General features: G+C 43.9%; 1 protein-coding gene across 1 annotated transcript in view; it reads left to right on the top strand.

Moving 5' to 3' along the window:
- LOC310868576 (homeobox protein Hox-B4a-like) overlaps positions 1-3028 on the top strand; it is a gene marked incomplete at both ends in the record, with an annotated part of 9422 nt that extends 6394 nt beyond the window's left edge. The window contains 2 exons of the mRNA XM_083779031.1: positions 530-698; positions 2949-3028. Of these exons, the coding sequence (XP_083635157.1) occupies positions 530-698; positions 2949-3028 (249 nt within the window). The remainder of the gene's footprint in view (positions 1-529; positions 699-2948) is intronic.
- Positions 3029-23168: the final 20140 nt, after the last annotated feature.

Below are 23168 nucleotides of genomic sequence, written 5' to 3'. Positions count from 1 at the left end.
TGCTGTTTTTATTCTCCTCATGTCTACCTTATGATGATTATTATTGTTATTATTATTTGTAAATAGTTAATAGAAATTTTAAAATAAATAAATGGCTGAAAATGCATCTGAGAACCTCCTCGCTGTTTTCTGCTCTCTGTTTTCTCCTTTTAAACAAACAAATAACAAGAGGTTGTTGTTGTAGAAATGTTTGTTAAAATACAGTAAATACACATGTCTGTCTGTCTGTCTGTCTGTCTGTCTGTCTGTCTGTCTGTCTGTCTGTCTGTCTGTCTGTCTGTCTGTCTGTCTGTCTGTCTGTCTGTCTGTAGGCTACATAACGGCGAAATATAAATATTGAAAAGAAAAGACAGAATCGGTTGAACACATTGTACTTATAATTCGTGCGTGTGCGTGCGTGTGCACAGTGCACGGTATGTGTGTGTGCGCGTGCAGAGATGATTAATGTGCGCGGCAGCGCAGTGATTTCGGTACATTACGCCTGGTAATCTCGTTTTAAATCACGGAGCGTCGCGTCTCTCCGTCTCAGTCCGCGGTGTCCGTCCGCGTTCATTTAACGGCTGGTCTGTCGCACCGTGGCCGGGCCGAGGGAGCCTATAGGCGGCGAGGCGCTCCACGGAGCCCCGTGCACGGTGCACACCCTCCGCGCGGCCGGGCCGAGGGAGCCTATAGGCGGCCAGGCAAGGTCCACCGAGCCGGTATACCCAGAATTAAACAATGCACACACACAGTGTGTGACTGTGTGTGTGTCACACACACAGTCTCACACACACACGCACACACGCGCACACGCGCTCGCACACCAGGAGGGGTGGAAAAAAAGTTAAACAGTTTCTCTCGGTTCGTGCTCTTTTAATGCTTTAATGAGTGTAATTTTTGCACAACAGTTTTTTTCTCTCTCCGTGTTTTCTGGACCGTGTGTGTGTGTGTGTGTGTGTGTGTGTGTGTGTGTGTGTGTGTGTGTGTGTGTGTGTGTGTGTGTGTGTGTGTGTGTGTGTGTGTGTGTGTGTGTGTGTGTGTGTGTGTGTGTGTGTGTGTGTGTGTGTGTGTGTGTGTGTGTGTGTGTGTGAGTGTGTGTGTGTGACTGTGTGTGTGTGTGTGTGTGTGTGTGCGCGTGTGTGTGTGTGTGTGTGAGTGTGTGTGTGTGTGACTGTGTGTGTGTGTGTGTGTGTGTGTGTGTGTGTGTGTGTGTGTGTGTGTGTGTGTGTGTGTGTGTGTGTGTGTGTGTGTGTGCGGGCCCGGCGCCATAGCTCAAACCCTGACAACCAAATAGATAATCAACAAGACGAATGGGTTCTTTTGTACGTCCCGGCTCCCGTATTAATTTTCATTTTCTTTTCTTAGAGCAGGTATCGAAAAAATAGAGAGAGAGAAAGAGAGAGTGAGTGTGAGAGTGAGAGTGAGAGTGAGAGTGAGAGAGAGAGAGAGAGAGAGAGAGAGAGAGAGAGAGAGAGAGAGAGAGAGAGAGATGAAAAAAGATGGTTGGGCGAGAGAGATAAGGGGGAGAGAGAAGGGGGGGGGGGTGAACTTTAAACTACATAAAAAAAGAAAGCTGGTCCCAAATTGCCCGCTCTCATCTCCCGCCATGCTGCAGATTTTCTATTACTTGTTCGTTGAATCTTAGGCACACACACACACACACACACACACACACACACACACACACACACACACACACACACACACACACACACACACACACACACACACACACACACACACACACACACACACACAGTGTAGCTTATGCATTAAGCCTATGAGCAGGCACACAAATACAAGACGCAAGCATGAGCATAATAATAATAATAATAATAATAATAATACAAATAAAAATTCAATATGTTGAAAAAGCGGCTCATAAATCGGATAACGTCTTACATTAAGATAACATTTACCAACATCTTCAAATGATTTGTCTTTATATTTCAGCGTTTTCTCCCCCGCATTGTCCAATGAACTGAATAACTGATCCTAAACGACCAAACGACTCCAAACGACTTCACGTCATTTAATTCAGTCTAGATGAACTTATTCTGATATAATAATATAACTTCACCCTGAGGAGGGCTGAAATCTACTAGACAGACAGACAGACAGACAGACAGACAGACAGACAGACAGACAGACAGACAGACAGACAGACAGACAGACAGACAGACAGACAGACAGGTATGGCGATAACCGCTGTCCAAATGTTATGACATTTTGAATGGGCTTTTTATGAACTGTCTCTCTCTCACACACACACACACACACACACACACACACACACACACACACACACACACACACACACACACACACACACACACACACACACACACACACACACACACACACACACACACACACACACACACACACACACACACCACCTTCCCTTCCTCCTTCAACAATAACCATGAAGCCCTCCGGCCACATCGAGCCGTCGAGGCCATCATAGTTGAAATAAATGAATTTAGAACCTCAGACAATGGAAGGTTTGCTTCCTTAGCTTCTCCTTTCATCCCCGATGGGCCTTCTGTTTCCGAATGAGCTGCCACATGCTTGCGTGCGTGCGTGCGTGCGTGTGTGTGTGTGTGTGTGTGTGTGTGTGTGTGTGTGTGTGTGTGTGTGTGTGTGTGTGTGCATGCATGCTTATATGCGTGTGTGTGTGTGCGTGCATGCGGCGTGGCCCCCACAACTCTTAATAAGAGTTCGCCTTCGTTAATTATCGGGCCCCCCTGCGCGTGCACACACACACACACACACACACACACACACACACACACACACACACACACACACACACACACACACACACACACACACACGCACACACACACACACACACACAGGAGGCAGATAGACAGGCGAGCTTGAGAAATGCACGAATTATACGAGAAATAATCATTAATCAACAACCGGTTTTTAAACTCTTCTCTGCTTCTATTGTCATCCTGCAGCCTTCTGCCACGGCCAGGCGAGGGGGGACGAGACCCCTGAAAGAGAGGGGGGAGAGGGACGGGGGGACGGGACGTCTTGAAGACATTTGAAGACCCCCCTCCTCTACCCCCCATCCCCCACCTCCCCCCTCCATGCCATCCAACCACCTCCCTCTGAACACCCGAAGAAAGACAAGAAACTGTCCACCAACAAGAAGAAAGAAGAAAACTTTGTTCCTTGTAAGAAGAAGAGGAGAATTCCTGGTTCCTCCTCAGAAGAACTGAAGGAGGAAGCAGAGACACACGGAGGAGGAGGAAGATGGAGATGATGAGGCCACGACACTGCATGGACAAGGTAAGAAGATTATTATTAAACTATAGAGAAACTATTCTTCATTTCTCCTTCTGTCCCTGATGTAGCAGCCTGTCTGTCTGTCTGTGTCTCTGAGGGGTGGGTGGTTGTAGAGGGGGGGGGTGTGTGGTGGTTTTATTGCACCCCCTAGCATTTGGCGAGGGTCAAGAGAGGAGAGAAGGAGCTATTTATGACCAGCTGGGGCTTTGATTCACTTTAAAGGTGTTCCTGTCGGAGCGGTGTAAGTGCTGTACGAGTGTCTGCAGAGTGAGTGAGTGTTTGTAAGTGTGTGAGTGTGCGTGCGTGTGTGTGTGTGTGTGCGTGCGTGTGTGTGTGCGTGCTGTTTCTCGTGAGGCCTTCCGGATGCATAATATGTTACCTCTGAAACCATGTCACATGTTACATCTGCATCCCTCCAGCCTACCACCCACCCACCTACCCACCTACCTACCCTGCACCTACCCATGCACCTACCCACCTACAGTGACCTACCCACCCACCCACCTACCCACCTACCCACCCACCCACCTACCTACCCACCTACCCACCTACCTACCCTGCACCTACCCATGCACCTACCCACCTACAGTGACCTACCCACCCACCTACCCACCCACCCACCCACCTATCTACTCACCCACCCACCCACCCACCCACCCACCCACCCACCCACCCACCCACCTACCCACCTACCCACCTACCTACCCTGCACCTACCCATGCACTATACCCACCTACAGTGACCTACCCACCCACCTACCTACCTACCTACCTACCTACCTACCTACCTACCCACCCACCTACCCACCTACCTACCTACCTACCTACCTACCTACCTACCTACCTACCCACCTACCTACCTACCTACCTACCCACCTACCTACCTACCTACCTACCTACCTACCCACCCACCCACCTACCTACCAACAAAAAAACCCATCACACTTGTGCGTGTGAAGATATTTGGACTTTTAGAAGCACTTCCAATATTTTTCGTTACACGAGACATGAAAGCACAGGAGAAAGTCATTTTAAAAGCCAAGTGTGCATTGGAAGAGGCTATATCAGGTACAGCGACCCTCAGAAAGTGCATGCAAACAAACACACATTTGCTGGAAGCTTGTATACATGTGTGTGTGTAAGCTTCCAATAAAGGATGTGTTTGTTTTCATGCACCACAACGACACTTCTAAATGTCCAAAACGGCGTGTTGTGTTTTAGTGCATGTTCTATCTTGTTTTGTATACACGTGTGAATGTGACCCGTTAGATAATGTGCTCCTAGTTTTTACACATATATGCTTTCATGTGTATAGCCTCTATATATATCATTGGTTTAAGTTATTATTGTGAACAGGGACATGCACACATAGACATCAAAGGGGGCTTCAGCCCCTGCCCTTTTACCCGTCTGTAAAACAACTGCCCTTTCCAGACCACGAATGCAGCGTTTACTACATGGTGAAAGAAATGCAAATGCCCTCCTCTCTTTTCCATGCCACGCTGGAGGGCAGCATTCAGGAGAATTGCTTTTTTTCCGAAGTCTCCTCAACAGTATTTTTGCGTTGAACAAATTAGTTTATAAATCCATGTCGTTACACCTGCATCTCCACTAGCTAAAGAGTGCTGGGGGTTGTGCCCCGAAAACAGCAGATCTACAAGCTCACAACGTGTCGCAGTGCGACGCGTTGTGAGCTTGTAGATCTGCTGATTTAGCTATTTTTGCCCAAAAAATTACTACCACACTATGTATGGATTATTAGGAGTCCAACTAGTACTGATTTACTACCACACTATGTATGGAATATTAGGAGTCCAACTAGTACTGATTTACTACCACACTATGTATGGAATATTAGGAGTCCAACTAGTACTGATTTACTACCACACTATGTATGGAATATTAGGAGTCCAACTAGTACTGATTTACTACCACACTATGTATATGGAATATTATAGGAGTCCAACTAGTACTGATTTACTACCACACTATGTATGGAATATTATAGGAGTCCAACTAGTACTGATTTACTACCACACTATGTATGGAATATTAGGAGTCCAACTAGTACTGATTTACTACCACACTATGTATGGAATATTAGGAGTCCAACTAGTACTGATTTACTACCACACTATGTATGGAATATTATAGGAGTCCAACTAGTACTGATTTACTACCACACTATGTATGGAATATTAGGAGCCCAACTAGTACTGATTTACTACCACACTATGTATGGAATATTAGGAGTCCAACTAGTACTGATTTACTACCACACTATGTATGGAATATTATAGGAGTCCAACTAGTACTGATTTACTACCACGTATGGAATATTAGGAGTCCAACTAGTACTGATTTACTGTATGGAATATTAGGAGTCCAACTAGTACTGATTTACTACCGCATGTATGGAATATTAGGACCCCCATAACTCTGAGAGTGTACACATGGTTGGTTCCAAATGTACCCGTAAGGGTCCATTTGGAACCAAAATGGAATTAACCAAAATTGTTGGTTCCATTTGTACACTCTCAGAGTTACAGACCTGTAAGGGTCCATTTGGTTCCATTTGTACACTCTCAGAGTTACAGACCTGTAAGGGTCCATTTGGTTCCATTTGTACACTCTCAGAGTTACAGACCTGTAAGGGTCCATTTGGTTCCATTTGTACACTCTCAGAGTTACAGACCTGTAAGGGTCCATTTGGTTCCATTTGTACACTCTCAGAGTCACAGACCTGTAAGGGTCCATTTGGTTCCATTTGTACACTCTCAGAGTTACAGACCTGTAAGGGTCCATTTGGTTCCATTTGTACACTCTCAGAGTTACAGACCTGTAAGGGTCCATTTGGTTCCATTTGTACACTCTCAGAGTTACAGACCTGTAAGGGTCCATTTGGTTCCATTTGAACACTGTCACAGACCTATAAGGGTCCATTTGGTTCCCTGTGAACACTCTCAGAGTCACAGACCTGTAATGGTCCATTTGGTTCCATTTGAACACTCTGTCACAGACCTGTAAGGGTCCATTTGGTTCCCTGTGAACACTCTCAGTGTTACAGACCTGTAAGGGTCCATTTGGTTCCATTTGAACACTGTCACAGACCTATAAGGGTCAATTTGGTTCCCTGTGAACACTCTCAGAGTTACAGACCTGTTATGGTCATTCAGGACTATGACTGTATGTGTTTTGGTAATATTATTGTCCACTCATGTTGTATGTCTGTGGAAAAAATGGAATTTTGGAAAAAATGTCCACCATGCAAGCCAGCATGGAGATGAGTAATGTAGGCTTTTTAATTGAGATTAGAAGATCTCTTATTCTGATTACAGCCTTATAAGACCCTTATAAAACCCTTATTGATGCCTGTGGTTAGAGGAAGAAATGCACATGAATATGAATAGGAAGTTATATTATGCAACAGTTATTATATTACTTGAAAACAGTCTTACTTGAAAATGTCCTTCAAAATTTAAGTGAATCCTGGATGTATTGAGATTGATAAAAATGAAACCAAATGGACCAACATCAAAAGGCCTATACAGCACAAAATTGTGGATCAAAATCTAATCCAACGACAAAAACATATTCTCTTGGTTTTGGGTCTGAGTGGCTAAATGTCATCAAATGGTGGTCCGTGGGTCAATTGGGTCTGAGAGGCTAAATGTCATCAAATGGTGGTCCGTGGCTCAGATGGGTCTGAGAGGCTAAATGTCATCAAATGGTGGTCCGTGGCTCAGATGGGTCTGAGAGGCTAAATGTCATCAAATGGTGGTCCGTGGCTCAGATGGGTCTGAGAGGCTAAATGTCATCAAATGGTGGTTCCGTGGCCCACTAAACTATACTCTAAACAAAAAGTGCCTTTTTTTGGTGATTGGCATTATGGAACAACACACAAAATATGATGAGAACACTGAACAGTCCTGTTGGGCTTATTAATATTAATGCTGCTTTCTGAGGTTCTACCATGTTGGAGGGAGAGAGGGAGAGAGAGAGAGAGAGAGAGAGAGAGAGAGAGAGAGAGAGAGAGAGAGAGAGAGAGAGAGGATGAATGAAGCAGATAGAATTAGGGGAGTGTTAATGAATATTGTGTCACTGCCGCAAAACAATTTACCTTCGAAAACAAATGAGCAACACGCACACACGCACGTGCGCGCACACACACACACACACACACACACACACACACACACACACACACACACACACACACACACACACACACACACACACACACACACACACACACGCCTCCACACTATCTAGTATTTGCTGAGGAGGAGGTCTCGTTGACGTGCACACTCCTCCTGACCTCCCCGTGCGCGTCGTGCAGCAGAATGAGGGAAATCAATGTCCGCTCGGGATGAAACAGAGGACAGCGGTTCTGCTCTGTGGGCAGAGGGGGGGGGGGCACGGTGCGTGGAGAGATGCCAGGCGTGGACCACAGAAATAACTAATGGAGGAGGGAGGGGGAGGGAGAGAGAGAGAGAGAGAGAGAGAGAGAGAGAGAGAGAGAGAGAGAGAGAGAGAGAGAGAAAGCGGAGAGAGAGATTGAAGAGAGGGGGAGACAGAGAAACAGAGAGAGAAATTGAGAGGAGAAAGAGAGAGAGAGAGAGAGAGAGAGAGAGAGAGAGAGAGAGAGAGAGAGAGAGAGAGAGAATCAATGGTCATCCAGAGGGCAGCAGGAATCAGCAGGAATGGACAGGCTGCAGCCGCTCACAGTTCACCAAGAGGACACCCCCCACCCCCCCCAACACACACACACATGTACACACACACAGCCCAGAGACCCCGCATCGTACCGTTCCGCATGCACATCAACAACACAACAAACACTTTATTCACAATAATCATCATCTCACGTTTACCGTCCTATACTCAAAAACAACTCCCTGTACTACAGGCCGGTCTGTTAGAGATTCTACATGGGCTAATATGTGATAGATTACTGTCCTGTCCTGTCCCCCCCCCACACACACACACCCAAAACCATCCATAACTGAGCTGTCAGTCACCGGAGACCCCCACATCACCCCTGGGTCTGCTACACATAACAGGCCATGCAGGGAGACAGGCAGGCAGAGTCACACACACACACACACACACACACACACACACACACACACACACACACACACACACACACACACACACACACACACACACACACACACACACACACACACAGAGAGAGACAGAGACAGAGACAGAGACAGAGACAGAGACAGAGACAGAGACAGAGACAGAGACAGAGACAGAGACAGACACAGACACAGACACAGACACAGACACAGACAGACAGACAGACAGACAGACAGACAGACAGACAGACAGACAGACAGACAGACAGACAGACAGACAGACAGACAGACAGACAGGGTCATCTAAAGGCCAGTAGAGTGGTATATTTGTCTTGTCTACTGCGGCTCTTCAGAGGCATATTTTAGACTAAAAAAACTTTAAAAGTGACACTTGTCGATGATGATAAAAACTAGACAACAATATTATCTTCTAAACGTTATGAATGTGAACGTAAATATAAACAATGTGGTGAAACTCTTCGCTTTGCAATATAGGATATATATTTTTGCAGTAGGATATATATTTTTGTGACCACATAGAGGTGTTACATTCTTTAAATGCTGCTCATTCCTCACCGTCTCTGCATCAAGGTTTCTCAAAGTGGGTGCTGTACGTAGCACCCTATGGGAGCTGTACGTATCACCCTATGGGTGCTGTACGTAGCACCCTATGGGTGCTGTACGTAGCACCCTATGGGTGCTGTACGTAGCACCCTATGGGTGCTGTACGTAGCACCCTATGGGTGCTGTACGTAGCACCCTATGGGTGCTGTACGTAGCACCCTATGGGTGCTGTACGTAGCACCCTATGGGTGCTGTACGTAGCACCCTATGGGTGCTGTACGTAGCACCCTATGGGAGCTGTACGTAGCACCCTATGGGAGCTGTACGTAGCACCCTATGGGTGCTGTACGTAGCACCCTATGGGTGCTGTACGTAGCACCCTATGGGAGCTGTACGTATCACCCTATGGGTGCTGTACGTAGCACCCTATGGGTGCTGTACGTAGCACCCTATGGGTGCTGTACGTAGCACCCTATGGGTGCTGTACGTAGCACCCTATGGGTGCTGTACGTAGCACCCTATGGGAGCTGTACGTAGCACCCTATGGGAGCTGTACGTAGCACCCTATGGGAGCTGTACGTAGCACCCTATGGGAGCTGTACGTAGCACCTATATGGGAGCTGTACGTAGCACCCTATGGGAGCTGTACGTAGGGTGCTGTACGTAGCACCCTATGGGAGCTGTACGTAGGGTGCTGTACGTAGCACCATATGGGAGCTGTACGTAGGGTGCTGTACGTAGCACCCTATGGGTGCTGTACGTAGCACCCTATGGGAGCTGTACGTAGCACCCTATGGGAGCTGTACGTAGCACCCTATGGGAGCTGTACGTAGCACCCTATGGGAGCTGTACGTAGCACCCTATGGGTGCTGTACGTAGCACCCTATGGGAGCTGTACGTAGCACCCTATAGGGAGCTGTACATAGCACCCTATGGGAGCTGTATGTAGGGTGCTGTACGTAGCACCCTATGGGAGCTGTACGTAGCTGTACGTAGCACCCTATGGGTGCTGTACGTATAGGGTGCTGTACGTAGCACCATATGGGTGCCTCAACGTAAGTCCACAGGTGCCTACAGTACACCAAGTCACCAAATCTAGCAGATCGGCTAAGACGTCACTTTGTGAGGCCGTGTGAGCTTAAAAGTTAATTTCAGATCTGTTCTATAACGGAAACACATATTCTCTACGGTTTTCCTCGTGACACATTACTGTATCTTTGGGGGAAAGATTTACATACCGTTAATATGACATAAGGTTCTCTAAAGAAACAATGTCCTTCAGGAGGTGATGTGGATTAAAATGTGATTTACAGAGAAGACCAGAGACAAAGATGTTAAAATGTTATTTACAGAGACCAGAGACAAATATGTTAAAATGTTATTTACAGAGACCAGAGACAAAGATGTTTGAGAAGCTCTGCTCTACACACCTCTTATACTCCAGAATAATGTTCAAAAGTTAAATAATAAATACACACCAACGTTTAAAGTTCTCACATGTGTATCAAATGAATATAAAGGGCATTATGTTTCATGGTTGTGATCCAGCTGCGTGTCTGTGAGGAAGGCTGGCTTCTCCAATGTTTAGATAGAGTACAGATCATGTAAACACCATCTTGGGGCCGCTGACAGGGCCGTAGAGGAGACTAGAGTCTGTCTGCAGTTAAAAACCAGCTGATCTTATCCACCATTATTTAGTCAGCATGAGCTTACGGACAAACATCTGATGACATTTAGCCTCTCAGACCCATTTGAGCCACGGACAAACATTTGATGACATTTAGCCTCTCAGACCCATTTGAGCCACGGACAAACATTTGATGACATTTAGCCTCTCAGACCCATTTGAGCCACGGACCACCATGTGATGACATTTAGCCTCTCAGACCCATTTGAGCCACGGACCACCATGTGATGACATTTAGCCTCTCAGACCCATTTGAGCCACGGACCACCATGTGATGACATTTAGCCTCTCAGACCCATTTGAGCCACGGACCACCATGTGATGACATTTAGCCTCTCAGACCCAAAAATCTAGAATATGTTGTTGCCGTTGGATGAGACTTTTGTCCACAGTTCCATGCTGTATTGATGTTGGCACCATTAGGAGAGATAACCGGCAAATGTTGATCACAATAATAATTCTTTTACATTCTCTTAATTGTGTAGACTTGTTGTAAATGAAGTAGTGCAGATGTCACAGGTTCAATTTCCCGGCCGTGTCATATAGTACCAAAATAAATGGTAAATGGTGCATTTATATAGCGCCTTTATCCAAGGCGCTATCCATATTTGTGCATTACATTCACCCATTCACACACCGATGGCGGCAGAAACCATGTGTAAGTCACCAACCTGCACATCAGGAGTAACGTCTCTATCTACAGTCCAGACTGATTTAAACATAGTCTCCTGTTCTAAGGGCCACACGGCTCTATCTACAGTCCAGACTGATTTTAACTGATTTTAACATAGTCTCCTTCAATCAATTGATTTGGCTTCTTTGTGATTATCCATTTGGCTTTTTTTCCCTTTTTTTTTTTACTTTAACTTTAACTGCTTAGCGCTTTATAGCGCTTAGCAGTTTAAAGTTAAATTATTTATTATTCAATGAATTTATAATGTACTATAGGAGGGGGGGGGGGGAATCCTAAAAGAAGGCCTTTTAAAATCTCCCAAAACGAAATGTATATTATACAAAATATATATATATAAAATATAAGAATAATGTGTCTTAGAAAGACATTCCAGGTGTGTGTAATTTCATGTACATGTTGGTCTTTCAGTAGAAGATGTGGAGGAGGTTTGGGCCATCATTCATGCTAGTGGAAGAATCGGCTCTATCTAAGCACAGCAGCATGTTGTAAAGACACTGGGCCTCTTCCTATAGCACAGGTGTTACCAATGATACTAATGAAGCTCCATTCTGGTCAAACAGAGTCTGATTTGTAATTAATTGCCAACACAATTTCTTTCCATCTCGAAAAGAAAAAAAAAAGTAGGATGAATGTAGGTCTGATGATGATGTACGGTGCATGTTCAAATCATGCACTTTACATTACTTAAGACCGTTTTCAATTATTAGTGTTCTATGAATAGCATATTTTACATCAAGGTACCCACTCTTCCTTAGTGCCAACCGGTCTTGTATCGATGCAGTAGGCTAGTGGTTTTATACGACTGGTTTTATTAGCAGGGCTCATGGCTTATGGTGGACATGTTTGTCAAAATTCCATTTATGCCCCGGACAATATTTTGAGTAATTAATGAACCTATTTCAGTGATTTGAAATGGTTAAGTCTTAGTAGATTGGACAATAGTATTACCAGAAACATCAATAAAGAGATAGCCCTGAATGAAACAGGTCTGCAACTCTGAGAGTGTACATGTGGAACCAAATGGACCCGTATAGGGGGTAGGCTACTTGCTCAAATGTGAATCTCGGTTTTCCTCTGCAAGAATTTAGATCGATTGAGATTCTCATACCATTCTCATTTATGCCAAGAAAATATGAATTGTCTTTAGTCTGTATAGTTGCTGAACATTACTACATTAATTATATATAAATATGAATTGTCTTTAGTCTGTATAGTTGCTGAACATTACTACATTAATTATATATAAATATGTATTGTCTTTAGTCTGTATAGTTGATGAACATTACTACATTAATTATATATAAATATGTATTGTCTTTAGTCTGTAGTTGATGAACATTACTACATTAATTATATATAAATATGTATTGTCTTTAGTCTGTAGTTGCTGAACATTACTACATTAATTATATATAAATATGTATTGTCTTTAGTCTGTATAGTTGATGAACATTACTACATTAATTATATATAAATATGTATTGTCTTTAGTCTGGAGTTGCTGAACATTAACTACGTTCAAAATGTGTCACCTGGAGCCATAACTATACTGTGTCTTTAAACAAACAACATCAAAGTGCTTAAAGACTTAAACCTCTCTTAAAGTCTCTCTATAGTGTAGCAAAACACACAAGAGTAACTAAAATGAACTGGACAGACGGCTAGTGCTGCTGTTTCTAGATCTCAATATCTTTTCTATTAATTGTGCAGCACTATTTTACTATTTAGTAGTGGTTTTACCGTAGAGGTCATGGCGTGTTGGTGTCGGTGGTTTTTGGTAGAAGTGCCTGTTTTTTCTGCTGGATGGTTCCTGGTCTATTGTTCATCAGAGCGTGAACTAACACACTTCAGCAGGCTATAGAACTACAGTACGGGTCACATGGTTGCAGGCTATTGAACTACAATACGGGTCACATGGTTCCAGTTATGAATGAACTGATTTCATATGCGGTTGTTGTAGCCACGGTTATCGTTCTGCTGGTACTGTACGCTATACTATAAGTGTGGTTTCATGCTCTATGTAGAACTACAGCGGGCTACGACGTTTGTGTATTTTCAATGAATTAACTCATAGTGCTTCACTCTTCGCTGATGTCATATACTATAACAATGTCAGAGGTTGTAACGGTGATGTCATTACAAGGTCAAGGCAATGGGTGGTCTTTGTCATAACTCTTTTTTTGGTTTGTCTTTTTTTATCCCGCACATTTTGCAACCCATTTTGTTTTCACCCAGTGTCAGTCAATTATCTGTAATCCTGGACTCTATACATTGCCTCTGCCAAGAGAGTGTACGCAAACATGGGCATACATTATGCAGGCATAAACGCACGCACGCACACACGCACGCACGCACAAACGCGGCATTTGGAAACCATGTCCGAATAGTAATTTGGAATAGAAAGAGCGGAGGGAAGGTGTGTGCACTCACTGTGTGTGTGTGTGTGTGTGTGTGTGTGTGTGTGTGTGTGTGTGTGTGTGTGTGTGTGTGTGTGTGTGTGTGTGTGTGTGTGCGTGTGTGTGCGTGTGTGTGCATGTGTGTGTCCCACACGGTACTGGCCAAACCCCCTATGAAACAACCCCCCCTCCCCCCCCTCCCCCCCGGCCTCCAGAACCGTTCCAACATTTGTCTCCTCCCGGGCCCTGCAGGCACAGTGAGTGAGTGTGTGTGTGTGTGTGTGTGTGTGTGTGTGTGTGTGTGTGTGTGTGTGTGTGTGTGTGTGTGTGTGTGTGTGTGTGTGCATGTGTGTGTGTGTACATGCGACCCTGCGGGCGTGGTGAGAATCACTGTGGTTTCCTGCTCTCGGACCAAGGCTGCTAATTGCCAGACAAATAGCTCTGGCGTTGAGCTGGCTTTGGGCTGCAGAGCGCTGCGCTGTGGGCCATGATCCCAGATCACTGCTGGCCGGAGCTCTGGTCCATGCTGTTAGCACTTCTCCTTAACACTATGGGACTTATAGCTCTGGTCCATAGCTCTAATGCTCTGGTCCACATAGCTCTAATGCTCTGGTCCACATAGCTCTAATGCTCTGCAGGTTACTCTCGACTTCCGCCGCTCGGATGAAAGCAGACCAGCCTCTCGTCTTTAGCGTAAATAAAAATAACGTTTTTGCTACTCACCAAAACAAAGGCGGGTTGTGTCATTAGAAAGCCTACTTTCCTTAGTGGATGCATTCTGCTCTGGTCCATATATGTGTTAACACTATGTTACTGTTAGCTCTGGTCCATAGTGTTAACACTATGTTACTGTTAGCTCTGGTCCATAGTGTTAACACTATGTTACTGTTAGCTCTGGTCCATAGTGTTAACACTATGTTACTATAGCTCTGGTCCATAGGTCCATAGTGTTAACACTATGTTACTGTTAACTCTGGTCATAGTGTTAACACTATGTTACTGTTAGCTCTGGTCCATAGTGTTAACACTATGTTACTGTTAGCTCTGGTCCATAGTGTTAACACTATGTTACTATAGCTCTGGTCCATAGTGTTAACACTATGTTACTATAGCTCTGGTCCATAGTGTTAACAATATGTTACTATAGCTCTGGTCCATAGTGTTAACACTATTGAAGGAAGCATGAGGTCAGTACGTTGCTCTCCCCAGGTTGGCAGAGGGAGTGTAGAGCCCATGATTACAGTAGATAATTGACACTGGGTGGAAACAAAATGGGTTCCAAAATGTGTGAACGAAAAATGAGTTATGACGAGGAGCACAGAGGTGACAGAGGTCAGCGCGCTGCCCCAGAGAACCAGGAGGTGGTGTGTGTGTGTGTGTGTGTGTGTGTGTGTGTGTGTGTGTGTGTGTGTGTGTGTGTGTGGCGCTCTGGGAGCCATTTAAAAGAGACATATATTAAGTATTAAGGAGCGAGAGCCAAGTAGTGCTTGCCAACATTCAAATGCACGTAAACACACACACACACACACACACACACACACACACACACACACACACACACACACACACACACACACACACACACACACACACACACACACACACATACATACACACACACACACACACACACAGTTTGTTCATGTGGTCTCTGGTATAGTTTTGAAGATTCTCACACAGTGAGATAAATAAAATAATGATGACGTTTATTTGGTATCTGCACTATAAATTGGGTCATTTATTAATTCATTCCAGTCGCATTGTGCACCATGTTCTCCATGCACTCATAGTTTTAGGTGATAAGGTGACCACCCTGTACACTCAGGACACGCTCCATATATGGCCAGTACAGAATCCATTCCATATGTTGATCTGACCCCCTACAGGCCTACACCAAAGCGCCAGCGCTCGCCCAGCAGTCTGCCGTCACCCAGGCTGATGCGTGCATGCGACCTCGCCCTTTAGGTCGACTCGACCTAAAGGGCGAGGTCGCTTCTCGCCCTCAGGGTGATACGGCATGAGTGTATTTAGGGTGAGGTGGTTGTAGTTAGATACTGGGGGTGTATTTAGGAGGTGGTTGTTAGATACTGGGGGTGTATTTAGAGGCGTCAGTGTCGTTAACAGCAGCTCATATCACTTAGATAGACTGTAGTGATAAATGGAGGAAGGAGCTTTAGGGACATGAATAATGACTCCATATTAATACAGCTTATTGATACCGACCCGCTGCCATGCCTGCTTATTACTCATCAATATTACTAGAACGCTGGACTCACTGACAGCAGGGATGCTGCTGTACTGTACGATATACTGTATTATAACTAAACAAAACATATTGATCATATAGAACAGTGCTTTTCAACACCTTTTATATCAAAGCCCAATATGTATTCAGCATTTGAGCCACGGACCTCAGACCCAAAACTAAAGAATATTTTGTTGTCGTTGGGATAAAACTAAAGAATATCGTTGATCAAACGTTGATCAAAATAAAAATGTTGATCAACGTTTGCCTGTTATCTCTCCTAATGGTACCAACATCAATACAGCATGGAACTGTGGACAAAATCTTATCCCAACGACAACAAAATATTCTTTAGTTTTGGGTCTGAGGGGCTAAACGTCATCAAAGGGTGGTCCGTGGCTCAAATGGGTCTGAGAGGCTAAATGTCGTCAAATGGTGGTCCGTGGCTCAAATGGGTCTGAGAGGCTAAATGTCGTCAAATGGTGGTCCGTGGCTCAAATGGGTCTGAGAGGCTAAATGCCATCAAATGGTGGTCCGTGGCTCAAATGGGTCTGAGAGGCTAAATGTCATCAAATGGTGGTCCGTGGCTCAAATGGGTCTGAGAGGCTAAATGTCATCAAATGGTGGTCCGTGGCTCAAATGGGTCTGAGAGGCTAAATGTCATCAAATGGTGGTTCCGTGGCTCAGATGCCGAATAAATAATAAACCTTGATATGAAAAAGGTTGAAACCCACTGAAGCAGAATAGAAGCAAAAACCACATTGGACTAAATGATCCACCCGATATATAAATTAAAATCATATTACTATGTATTGTTTATTTATCATTCATTGTTGGCATTAGGTTTGTTGATGTGATATGTAAAGCATGACATTTAAAAGCATGTGAATCCTGCAGATTGCCTTTAAGGCTCATGCTATAATTCATAATGCAGCCTTTTTCATTCTCTTTATTCCTAATTATTTATTTTAAGTTTAAACGTTTATCAAATTAACATATATGAGACATAAAATCAAAAGAAAAACTATAACAAACAATGGACAGATGTGGGAAATGTGAGCCTCTTCAAACAGTAACAAACAACTATTGATTGATAAAAGACTACTGGAACAACCAATCAACCAATTAATCAATACAACGAACCAATTTCAACCTATATTGATCAAAAGTGAACACAGTAATCAATAAAATAACTATCGTTTGGGAGGTGGAATTTTCTTATCTTTGATAGATGACGTGCTTTCATTTCCAGTGACATGCGGGCACAGGTGCACGCATGCACATGTGCACACACACACACACACACACACACACACACACACACACACACACACACACACACACACACACACACACACACACACACACACACACACACACACACACACACACAGTCTCTCTAAAGGTATACATATATACAATAATTTCCAATGACAAACTCAAGGTTGCATTACCTTAATGCTGAATAACAGTTGATTGTTTAAAGTAGTGGTTCTCAACCAGCGGTCCGGGGACCACCAGCGGTCTGGGACCACCAGCGGTCTGGGGCCACCAGCGGTCTGGGGCCACCAGCGGTCTGGGGCCACCAGCGGTCCGGTTGGCCCGGGGACCACCAGTGGCCACCAGCGGCCCGGGGACCACCAGCGGCCCGGGGACCACCAGTGGCCCGGGGACCACCATGCAGCGGCCCGGGGACCACCAGCGGCCCGGGGACCACCAGCGGCCCGGGGACCACCAGTGGCCCGGGGACCACCAGTGGCCCGGGGGGACCACCAGCGGCCCGGGGACCACCAGTGGCCCTTGAGGGGGTTCCAGCCAGGTGGTCCTGCATGCAGCTAAATTATGGGGAGTTGGTATTAACCAAATGGACCCTTTATAGATCTTTAACTTGAGACAGCATAACATGAAACCAAATGGACCTCTCAAAGAGTTACGGTATTGTTAAACATCATGCATTGTACTTGTTATACATGAAGTCTCCACAATTACAATTGTGGACAAAATCTTATCCAACGACAACAAAATATTCACGTTTTGTGTCTGAGAGGCTAAATGGTGTTTCTGTGGATCAAATGCTGAATAATTAATAGGCCTTGTGCTTATCAACATTAGCATATAGGCTAAAGCATGTACAAGATTACTATAGATTACATAGTTATATTATGCTAATTATAGAAGAATAGAGCAGAAGACAATATATGAGTCATATTCTTCTGCTATATTCTATACGGTCTGTCATATATGACTATGTGGACTATATATCACAGATGTTTTATATAAGCACATGTTGGTCGTATAAATGTTGGACAGCAACAATTAAATGAATACTAAATATACATTTCAACTCTTCATTGACCACGGGGTCACCCAAGGGTCAAATATTGGCCCCTTCCTTCCTAGGGTCTGAGAGGCTAAAGGTCATCAAATGGTGGTCCGTGGTTCAAATGGGTCTGAGAGGCTAAATGTCATCATATGGTGGTCCGTGGCTCAAATGGGTCTGAGAGGCTAAATGTCATCATATGGTGGTCCGTGGCTCAAATGGGTCTGAGAGGCTAAATGTCATCATATGGTGGTCCGTGGCTCAAATGGGTCTGAGAGGCTAAATGTCATCATATGGTGGTCCGTGGCTCAAATGGGTCTGAGAGGCTAAATGTCATCATATGGTGGTCCGTGGCTCAAATGGGTCTGAGAGGCTAAAGGTCATCAAATGGTGGTCCGTGGTTCAAATGGGTCTGAGAGGCTAAATGTCATCATATGGTGGTCCGTGGCTCAAATGGGTCTGAGAGGCTAAATGTCATCATATGGTGGTCCGTGGCTCAAATGGGTCTGAGAGGCTAAATGTCATCATATGGTGGTCCGTGGCTCAAATGGGTCTGAGAGGCTAAATGTCATCATATGGTGGTCCGTGGCTCAAATGGGTCTGAGAGGCTAAATGTCATCATATGGTGGTCCGTGGCTCAAATGGGTCTGAGAGGCTAAATGTCATCAAATGGTGGTCCGTATAGCTCAAATGGGTCTGAGAGGCTAAATGTCATCAAATGGTGGTCCGTATAGCTCAAATGGGTCTGAGAGGCTAAATGTCATCAAATGGTGCATGGTCCGTGGCTCAAATGGGTCTGAGAGGCTAAAGGTCATCAAATGGTGGTCCGTGGCTCAAATGGGTCTGAGAGGCTAAATGTCATCAAATGGTGGTCCGTGGCTCAAATGGGTCTGAGAGGCTAAATGTCATCATATGGTGGTCCGTGGCTCAAATGGGTCTGAGAGGCTAAATGCCATGGTGGTCCGTGGCTCAAATGGGTCTGAGAGGCTAAATGTCATGGTGGTCCGTGGCTCAAATGGGTCTGAAAGGCTAAAGGCCATCAAATGGTGGTCCGTCACGTCCGTGGCTCAAATGCAGAATGAATAGATGGAAAAGGGTTGAAAAACCAATGCTATACACAAAATCTCGACAGTTTATGGAAGTAGTAATCTTGTAATCTGATATTTTCACCAAATGTTCTCTTAATCCGACAAATGTCCAGAATATGGACCCTTCATGTCCCCTGAGCCCTTCAGCCTATATAGTGATTCAAAGTATATAAGCTTGTATTAACTATATAGATTAATATAATTAAACCATATACACAGATGTTGTTGATCTTGTAAAATCCTCAGTGTGTTAACTGAGAGTGTACAAATGGAACCAAATGGACCCTTATTTCAGTTATTATTGGGTTCCACCTACACTCCACGAGTCAGAAAATAGACAAAAGAACGGAGGATTTCTTTAGCATGAACAGCTACAATGAAAACTGATAGAAATAATAATTATGCACTATATGACATAAATTGCATCCTTGATATTTTTTCTCCACTGTCTGTCAGACTTATCATTATCATTTTACTCATATTCATTTTACCACGTTATCACCAAACGCGCGCATATTACGAACAGTTTAGATTGCACTGCATGCAGGGAGTGATATATCATTTTAAAATAGTTTACGATTTAAATATATCCGATTTGGACCATTTTAATTGATCACAATTCATTGCTTTTTGGTTTTTAAAGAACATAATTCGGTATTTGGGGCTTTATGGGGGGGTGCCAGGCTGCAGGCCACACGCACCGTATACCGGGAGATGTCTCCGTCCGTGTGTATGAGTGCGTGTGTGCCACGCCGTCGTCTCGAGACAGATTTACGAGCTGCGGTAAAAGGCGCGACGTCCGGGTTTGGTAAATCAATCTTTGACCCTCTCTCTCTCCCATTCTAAGCCTACGTCTCTCTACCTCCGTACCGCTCTCTCTCCCGTTCTAACCCCATGTCTCTCTACCTCTCTCTCTCTCTCAGATCAAACCTTACAGTTTAAGACTCCCTTCCAGATCTTTGACCCAAACAGACAGCGTGACGTTTTTTAAAACGATATTAAATTACACTCTGTAATATAGTAATAATAATTATCGTCGTCGTCGTACATTTCTATCTATTCTAGTTAATATTTTACCGTTTAATCACCTCATCAGATAATTGGACTTTTCACTCAATATCTAGTTTTTTTTCCTTTAAAAGAAAACTGAGACTTTGTGCTTTTAAAAGCCGCGGTTTGACTTTAATGATTAAACATTAACATCAATCACTCTCCATCTCCTCTCCCTGAGTTAACATTAACAATACTTTATTATTCATTTGCAGACATAATATATATTATACACACAACACACCTGGAAATAAAATAAACGCGACTGTCTGCAGGTTTAGTTTACAGTACACACATATTGCGGTTATATATAATAGCATTCGGTTTCCTTGAGGTATTAAAAACATGCAGGCCTATAAACATTACAAGAGCATAAAACACAAACAAACACAAATAAAACGGACTATTCGTTGTACAAACCTAAACCAAACCTAAACCTCCAAACCTAGAAATGTTACATTTAAGGACTTTACAAAATCTTCAGAATTGTGATGAATATAGAGGTCAAAAACAACTTTTAATTTATTCTAGTTTTTATTATATTGTGACTTTTATTCATCCTTTTCTTCTCGTTAGTTCCAGGTGCGTAAAAGTGTTCTAATTAACTAATTAAGAGCAGGCCAGTCCGGTTTGTATATCCGGCATATAACGGACAGTGAATGTATCAAATATAATTCACACTAATTATCTCTCAAATATCATATTTATCCAAATTGTTTCATTTGTGTTTTATCCAACTGGATTAGACCAGAACGCCATGTCTTTCCATCTGTCTGTGTGGAATTTCCGTTTCTATGCCACAAATGAGACTTTATTTCTTAACTAGTCTATAACATTAATAATGAATGCTTGTAGATTATATAAATTATAAAATAAACTTTATCTATTATTATGTGTGCTCACAGTGGTCAGGAAGTCTTCTCCGCGTGCACGCTGCTTATCTCCGCGGCGTGCGTGCGTGCGGTGCATGTTTTGGTGTGCGTGCGCGTGACTGTTTATAATTTATTGCCGTCATTAAGAGACGAAAATCACCAACGAATGTTTTGATTCCAATCTCTGGCTTTCCATGCACGTGCGCGTGCGTCATATGTGTATAGCATTCAGTATATAATATATATACTGAATAGTTGCATATATTATATGCAACTTTATAGGAAGCTATACTTATATTAGCAAATAAATATATATGTGCTGCATGGTTTAGAGTGAATCTATGCTTTATATTCCGTTATATGAAACTTTATAGGAATAGTTATAGCAAATAAATGCATATGCATGCATATATATGTTTTATGCTGGTTTAGTGTGGTTCTATGCTTTATGTTCCGTTTTGATACAATATTAATGTACATTATATCATATTTAAGCATGCAGGGTCTGCTCTCATGGCCAGAAGCAGAGACAGTTCCACGTAATTACATGAGATATTAACCCCCCATCCTCCATACTCTTATGTCGCCATTTTGGGTTTTTATGCCCCAAAGATATTTAAGTTTGCGTGAAGAAAACACTGCAGTTTCTCCACTATAAGATGTCCTCTCACCAGGAGACGATCTTGTCGTGTTGATAAAACATTTGAAGACCATGCATGCAATGCATTACATTATTTTCTTACAATATCTATAAAGATTTTCTGTGGAAAATATAGCCACTCTCAATTTGGTGTTTCTTCCAAAAATACAAGCTTGCGTGCATGCGTGCAGGATTTGCTATTGAGTAACCTATAAAATGGGGTTATAAAAATGTAAAGAATGTGATAATGTAATGTCTGCATGAATCAATAACAAACAGCCAGAGTGTTGAGTGTATTGTACGGTAAATAAATAAAACTATATAGTATGTTGTTGTCACTATGAGTGAGTGTCCTGTTTGACCTTGGACGCTCCGCGCATGCAGGCTGCTGCTCTCCTCTCCGCGCCACGCGCAACGCCTCCATTTCCATTGTTGTGTGTGTGTGCGTGGAGCGCGCCACGCCACGCCACGCCGCCGCGGGAAAAAACACTCCATTGTTACCGCGAGAAACCTGCACGGCGGGAGGCCTTAAGCTCCTTCTCTCCTCCTTAATTCTACCTCTTTCTCTCCTCCTTAATTCTACCTCTTTCTCTCCTCTCCTCTCCTCCTTCTCTCCTCTCCTCCTCCTCTCCTCTCCATCCCTGTCTTCCTTTCTTTCTTTCTTTCTTTCTTTCTTTCTTGCTGTCTTTTTTCCTTTCTTTTTCCTTTCTTTATTTCTCCCCCCCCCTCTCCCTCTCTCCACTGCATGCTGTTATAGACTACCTGTCTTTTATCTTTGCGCTTTCTTTATTCCTCCAACATTTTCGCATCCATATTCAAGCCTCCAGACTCCAGTCCAAATCAAATGGATGTGAGTATTTGGCCGTGCACGGTGCACGGACCCCCGCTGCATGGATGTGGATTTGGCCGTGCACGGTGCACGGACCCCCGCCGCATCTCAAATCGCATGCCAAGGACCCCACAGGGCCACAACTGAGATTTGTGTTGTCAAAACATCTGAAGATCTTTTTACACAATCATGTAAAGATGTTCTCTAAAATAGCCACTTGCAATTCAACTGTAAAATGTTCTTCAATAGTAGCAGATGTACAACATCTTGCAGCATTAATTGGCTCTTCGAGTGAAAACATGGGGTGGGTATAGATTGCTCGGCATTACTTCATGGGGACCCCCTTGGCACGCCGTCAAGGACCACATAGGGATCCCCGGACCACACTTTGAGAAGGAGTATTATATATATATATATA

Source organism: Protomyctophum parallelum (assembly GCF_964188405.1).
Source record: "Protomyctophum parallelum genome assembly, chromosome: 13".
Lineage (NCBI taxonomy): Eukaryota > Metazoa > Chordata > Actinopteri > Myctophiformes > Myctophidae > Protomyctophum > Protomyctophum parallelum.
Note: the sequence above shows the minus strand (reverse complement) of the source record. Positions and strands in the feature narration are given on the sequence as shown.